General features: G+C 47.1%; 1 protein-coding gene across 1 annotated transcript; it reads right to left on the bottom strand.

Moving 5' to 3' along the window:
- Positions 1-441: 441 nt before the first annotated feature.
- LOC119415379 (myeloid-associated differentiation marker homolog) lies at positions 442-1,385 on the bottom strand. The gene has a single exon (XM_037682513.1). The coding sequence runs from the start codon at positions 1,383-1,385 to the stop codon at positions 534-536; it is 852 nt and encodes a 283-aa protein (XP_037538441.1). The 3' UTR covers positions 442-533.
- Positions 1,386-7,422: the final 6,037 nt, after the last annotated feature.

The raw sequence follows: 7,422 nt of genomic DNA, 5'->3' as shown, positions 1-7,422 counted from the left end.
TCTGGGTGGAGTTTGCATGTTCTCTCCATGCTGTGTGGATTTTCTCCGGGTACTCCGGTTTCCTCCCACAGACCAAAAACATGCATGTTAGACTGACTGGTAACTCTAAATTGTCCCTAGGTGTGAGTGAGAGAGTGTATGGTTGTTTGTCTCTGTGTGTCCCTGTGATGGACTGGAGACACGTCCAGGGTGTCCCCTGCCTCTCGCACGGTGACTGCTGGATATGGACACCAGTGACCCAAAAAGGAAGAAGTAGATAAAGATAATGGATGGATGTATGGATAAAGTGTTTTGAAGAATTTTTATTTATGGTCTAATTAGAATTCTATTTAGATCCAATAAATTCAAACAAAATAGAGTTATTAAATACTTTTGCGACCAACTGTACGCTTTTAATTTGGAAAGTTCCTCATTTAATCAGGTTCAACATTAGTGAGGACAATAAGAATTGTTTTCATTGCTGTCTCCGTCATCTTCTGCTCTTCAGTGCCCCTCCAGCTCCCTGCTGTTTTATGTTCTTCATGTCTATCAGCTCAGACGCTGACAAACACCAATCTGGCCGAGTAGGCCAGGTCAGCAAGGTAAAGCAGGAAGTTGAGAGCAGTGAACACAGCCACAGCAATTGGATTAGTTGAGTTGTTTACACTGCCCTGGTACGTTTTGCTGAACTGGAACACAGGCCAAACTATAGTGGCCGTCAGATACATGATGACCGCCAGGAGCCCGTAGGCTGACAGAAACTTGGAGAATGGGATGGGGAGGCAGTTGGTGAACTCTCCCACACACAGCACCACTATGGCCATGGAAAGGATGAAACAGATGCAGTACACCGCCAAGCACCACTTCAAGGCTGCGTGCTGGTTATAAGACACCAGATTGCTGACCAGAATGAAGATAATGCAGGCCACAAAGGTCTGGCAGACCTTCATCAAACCTGGAGCTGTAGCCATGTAACCAGCCACCTCTCCTGGCCGGGCTTTGGTCAGGCTCACCTCCCACATGTAGGCCACTGTTGCCAGGCAAGAGAAGACTGTGGAGGCAATCCGGTGGTCACGGACCTCGTAGGGCAGTGTCTGGTTCTTGAGGAAATACACCGGGAAGATGATAGAAGCTGAGAAGCAGAGGAGGGCGGCATAGCTGGCGATGGTGATGGGAAAGTTGGTCCAGGAGACAGGGATCCGAGCCTGGAGGCTGCACTGTTCCACCAGCAGAACCAGTAGGGAACAGGCAAAGCTGAACACCCAGCAGAAGATGCACCAGTCTGCCATGCCTACGTGGGTCAGCCCAGCCCCGTGCGCCTCCACGCTGAATGTGACGCAGGTGAACAACACAGCAGCGACCCGCACCCATAGCAGCTGGGAGGTAGGGAACACAACGATGGGCATGGTGGGATGTCGGTCACAGTCAGTGAGGGGTTTGGAAAATTAAGATGAAACTGAAACTCAGTGTGAGATGCGGTGTCTGCAAATTGTCAAACACTCTCCTGGCATGTGTTGTGTCTTCTGCAAAAAGAAACAAGATGTTATCAGAATCAAATGCTGCAAAATATGGCACCAATATATTTAAAATAATATAGTTGCATCTAGTTCTGTAAAGTCTATAATAGGCCTGTCACAATAACAAATTTTGCTGGGCGACTAATTGTCTCAAAAATTCTTGTAATAAACGATAATATTGTTTGAAATTTGACAATAATTAGTAATTATTGTCAAATTTAAGAAGAATTGTTGTTTATTTTTGTGTGTAGTACATTTTTTGACCACCAGATGGCAATATAAAACTATTTGAACCAAATGATGAGATAGTGAGGAGCGAGAAGTGTGTCTCTAAGAAAAATGGGAGGGAGGACCCTTGACGTGACATGGGCTGTTTCTTGTTCCTGTTTTTCGGTTCTCAAAATAGTGGATGCTCGAATTGGTTCGAGCTCTTTAGCATAGCATGTGTCACAAAGCTTTCAATAAAAAAAATCAGTAAACAAGTTCTCAGCTTCTTTTTGCAGAGAAAAACAACTTTTTACACAAAGGCATGGGTTTAAATCATGAATTTTGGAGCTTTGACAAAAAGGTCGGCCGGTTAGCTTAGCTTCTCAGCTGCTTTTAACGACCCAAAAACATGATTTTGGACGGTTAAAATGGATTTTAAAGAGAAAGGGAGGGACAGTGAAGAGCACCTGAGTTTAACCCTTTTTTCATCCAGTGTCTTCAGTAGAAAGAGAGAGACACGAAGAAACAATAAAGCCAATAAATGAAAATGAGGTCGATAATTTTCATTTCTCATGCGATTAATTGATTTATCGTTTATCGCGACAGGCCTAGTGTATAAAGGAAAATGTGTTTTTCAGAATCCAATTATCTTTGGGATAAGTTCTTTTTATAAAAATGTTTGATGTTGTTAACTATTCTGTCTAATCTTACCTCACCATTCCACTTTTGTAGGGTTTAGAGGTTATGTTTATGTTCTGGATTTTTGTTAAACATAAATTGCATCACCAAAGTTCTCAACTTTATTTTGGTAAATTAAAAACATTACAAAAAAAGGAAAACAATATAAAATGGTAAATCAATTATTTACCAAAAAAGGAATAGGCTGAAGCCAAGGCTTATACTTGCCTACCCTGTTCATAAACTCAGCAGTCTACATAATGACAAATATCTACTGTCCACATATATACATAAGTACACATATATTTACCAGATATTTAAATATGCATGTATAATACATACACATACTCACATTACATGCATACATGGTTACACAATACATCTACACAACATCTCCATAAGCTTTTATAATTTTACATTTTAAGGCTCTTTTAAAGCTCACCAAAAAAACATATAATTTGAAATCATCATTCAGTTCATTCCACAGTTTCACACTGATACCTGAAATACATCTAGATTTTACTTTACTTTTCTCTTTAGCTTGCTCAAATATTAACAAACCTCGTAAATTATATTTACTCTCTCTTAACTTAAATGATTTCTGAATTTCAGAAGGAAGACTTTTATTCAGTGCTTCATGCATTATTTCCAGTATTTTTATATAAACAATGTCATTAAATTTTAAAGTATTACTTTGAATAAAGAGTTTATTAGTTTGGTTCACAATATCCCACTTTATTCATAAGTCTAATTGCTCTTTTTTGTAACTTTATTAATATGTCAATAGTAGTTTTATTGGCTTTTTTTTTTTAGTTTGTGGTGAATTTTTCACTAACATGTCTGGGTTTTCAGTGAAACTGTGTAAAGACAGGAAAGTATTTTGTTTCCTGTTCATGACGTGACCTGCCACAAAGGAAGTTGAACTTGGGCTGAGGTGCTGAAAGAAGCTGGAAAGTCCCTCAAGTTCCACAAAATGTGAGCATTGATATGGTTTTGAAGATGATGTCCTCTTGTGTTCACAAGCTGCTGAAGTCAGATCAGTGAATCTGACCAAACTTTGCTTTGGGGTACAAATACAAGCAGCTGCATGCTGAGAATCTTTACCCAACACTCCCAGACAGAGCCAAGTAAACACTAATGAACAGTACTTCAAAAAGTTTCTTAAAGCTGTATCAAACTAAACCAATCATCTTCAAATTGCTGAGCAAGTACATCCAAATTTTAAAGATACGTGTTGCAATGTCATAAAGCCCTGTAAAGAGATAAATGAAATAAAAAACAAGAAGCAGAATACCTTTTTTCTCTTATCAATGTGTCGCAATTTTTAGAATGCGTATGCAAAATTTGTGAATGACATGGAACTACTACATGTGTTTGTTTACCTACAAAAAGTGACTGAAAATAGTTCAGAAATGGAAAACGAATTGTTTGGGATGGAAAAATCTGACAATTTGGAAGAATTGGTACATATGTACACTCATGTTTGTTAAGTAAGGTATGAAGATGAGCTTCCAGTGGACTCGGCTAAATGCTTTGTTTACACGGAGTATGGACCTGCATTTCAGAAATACATTTCAGTATATCAGGAAAGTCTAACAAAGTTATGTCAGATCCTCTAGACTGATTCAAAAAAATATCCATCCATCCATCCATCCATTTTCTTCCGCTTATCCGGGGTCGGGTCGCGGGGGTAGCAGCCTAAGTAGGGAGGCCCAGACTTCCCTCTCCCCAGCCACTTGGGCCAGCTCTTCCGGGGGAATCTCGAGGCGTTCCCAGGCCAGCCGAGAAACATAGTCCCTCCAGCGTGTCCTGGGTCATCCTCTGGGCCTCCTTCCGGTGGGACGTGTCCGGAACACCTCACCAGGGAGGCGTCCACAAGGCATCCTAAACAGATGCCCAAGCCACCTCAACTGGCTCCTCTCGACATGGAGAAGCAGCGGCTCTACTCTGAGTCTCTTCCGGATGATCGAGCTTCTCACCCTATCTCTAAGGGAGAGCCCAGACACCCTGCGGAGAAAACTCATTTCGGCCGCTTGTATCCGAGATCTCATTCTTTCGGTCACAACCCAAAGCTCGTGACCATAGATGAGGGAAGGAACGTAGATCGATCGGTAAATTGAGAGCTTCGCCTTTTGACTCAGCTCTCTCTTCACCACGACAGACCTGTACAGCGCCTGCTTCACTGCACCTATCCGCCTATCGATCTCACGCTCCATTTTTCCCTCATTCATGAACAAGACCCCAAGATACTTAAACTCCTCCACTTGGGGTAGGACCTCCTCCCTGACCCGGAGAGGACACTCTACCCTTTTCCGGCTCAAGACCATGGCCTCGGATTTGGAGGAACTGATCTTCATCCCGGCCGCGTCGCATTCAGCTGTGAACCGCTCCAGCGAAGGCTGTAGATCATGATCTGATGAAGCCAATAAGACCACATCATCTGCAAAAAGCAGAGACGCAATCCTAAGGCCACCAAAACAGATCCCCTCAACACCTTGGCTGCGCCTAGAAATTCTGTCCATAAAAGTTATGAACAGAATCGGTGACAAAGGGCAACCTTGGCGGAGTCCAACTCTCACCGGGAACAAGCCCGACTTACTGTCGGCGATGCGGACCAGGCTCTGACACCGGTCATACAGGGACCAAACAGCCCGTATCAAAGGGCCCGGTACCCCATACTCCCAGAGTACCCCCCACAGGGTTCCCCGAGGGACGCGGTCGAACGCCTTCTCCAAGTCCACAAAGCACATGTAGACCGGTTGGACAAACTCCCATGCACCCTCCAGGATCCTGCTGAGAGTGTAGAGCTGGTCCAGTGTTCCACGGCCAGGACGAAAACCACACTGCTCCTCCTGAATCCGAGGTTCGACTATTCGACGGACCCTCCTCTCCAGAACCCCCGAGTAGACCTTACCAGGGAGGCTTAAGAGCGTGATTCCCCTGTAGTTGGAACACACTCTACGGTCCCCCTTTTTGAATAGGGGGACCACCACCCCAGTCTGCCAATCCAGGGGAACTTCCCCCTATGTCCACGCAATATTGCAGAGTCGCTTAAGCCAACACAACCTTACAGCATCCAGAGCCTTAAGGAACTCCGGGCGAATCTCATCCACCCTTGGGGCCCTGACACAGAGGAGCTTTTTAACCACCTCGGTGACCTCAGCACCAGAGATTGGAGGGCCCGACCCAGAGTCCCCAGGCTCTGCTTCCTCAGTGGAAGACGTGCCGGTGGGATCGAGGAGGTCTTCAAAGTATTCCACCCACTGACCCACAACATCCCGAGTTGAGGTCAGCAGCACACCACTCCCACTATAAACAGTGTTGGTGGCGTACCGCTCCCCCCCCCCCCCCGAGACGCCGGATGGTGGACCAGAATCGCCTCGAAGCCATGCGGAAGTCATTCTCCATGGCCTCTCCTAACTCCTCCCATGCCCGAGTTTTTGCCTCAGCGACCACCCGAGCCGCATGTCGCTTGGACTGCCAGTAAGCTGCTTCCGGGGTCCCACAGGCCAAAAAGACCCGATAGGACTCCTTCTTCAGCCTGACAGCATCCCTCACCGACGGTGTCCACCATCGGGTTCGAGGGTTGCCGCCGCGACAGGCACCGACAACCTTGCGGCCGCAGCTCCGGTAAGCCGCCTTGACAATAGAGGCACGAAACATGGTCCACTCGGACTCAATGTCCCCCACCTCCCTCGGAACATGTTCGAAGTTCTCCCGGAGGTGGGAGTTAAAACTCCGTCTCACAGGAGACTCTGCCAGACGTTCCCAGCAAACGCTCACAATACGTTTGGGTCTGCCAGGTCTGACTGGCATCCTCCCCAACCATCGGAGCCAACTCACCACCAGGTAGTGATCAGTGGACAGCTCCGCCCCTCTCTTCACCCGAGTGTCCAAGACATGCGGCCGAAGATCAGATGAGACGATGACAAAGTCGATCGTCGAACTGCGGCCTAGGGTGTCCTGGTGCCAAGAGCACATATGGACACCCTTATGCCTGAACAAGGTGTTCGTTTTTGACAATCCATGATGAGCACAGAAGTCCAACAACAGAACACCACTCCGGTTCAGATCAGGGGGGCTGTTCCTCCCAACCACACCCCTCCAGGTCTCACTGCCATTGCCCACAAGAGCATTGAAGTCCCCCAGCAGAACAAGGGAGTCCCCAGCAGGTGCACTTTCCAGTACCCCTTCTAAGGATTCCAGAAAGGGTGGATAATCTGAACTGCTGTTTGGTGCATAAGTACAAACGACAGTCAGAACCCGTCCCCCCACACGTAGGCGGAGGGAGGCCACCCTCTCATTTACCGGGGTGAACCCCAACACACAGGCACCAAGTTGAGGGGCAATAAGTATGCTCACTCCTGCTCGGCGCCTCTCACCAGGGGCAACTCCAGAGTGGAAGAGTATCCAGCCCCTCTCAAGGAAACTGGTTCCAGAGCCATGCGTAGAGGTGAGTCCGACTATTTCCAGCCGGAACTTCTCAGCCTCACACACCAGCTCAGGCTCCTTCCCCACCAGTGAGGTGACATTCCACGTCCCAATAGCCAGCTTCTGTAGCCGAGGATCAGACCGCCAGGGTCCCCGCCCTCGGCCACCACCCATCCAACATTGCACCCAACCCCTTTGGCCCCTCCCACAGGTGGTGAGCCCATGGGAAGGGGGACCCACGTCTCCTCTTCGGGCTGTGCTCGGCCGAGCTCCATGGGTAAAAGCCCGGCCACCAGGCGCTCGCCCGCGTGCCCCACCTCCAGGCCTGGCTCCAGAGTGGGGCCCCGGTGACCCACGTCCGGGCAAGGGAACATTAGGTCCATTTATTTTTCTCATCAAAGGGGTTTTTGGGCTGCACTTTGTCTGGTCCCTCACCTAGGACCTGTCTGCCATGGGTGACCCTACTAGGGGCGTAAAGCCCCTGACAGCATAGCTCCTAGGGTCATTGGAACACTCAAACCCCTCCACCACGGTAAGGTGGCAGCCCATGGAGGGGTCAAAAAATAAATAAAAAAATAATATTATATATAAATATATAATATATATATAT

This window comes from Nematolebias whitei, chromosome 1, assembly GCF_014905685.2.
Source record: "Nematolebias whitei isolate Nwh7 chromosome 1, NemWhi1, whole genome shotgun sequence".
NCBI classification, from domain to species: Eukaryota; Metazoa; Chordata; class Actinopteri; order Cyprinodontiformes; family Rivulidae; genus Nematolebias; species Nematolebias whitei.
The sequence above is the reverse complement of the archived record's forward strand: the minus strand, read 5'-3'. Positions and strand labels throughout refer to the sequence as shown.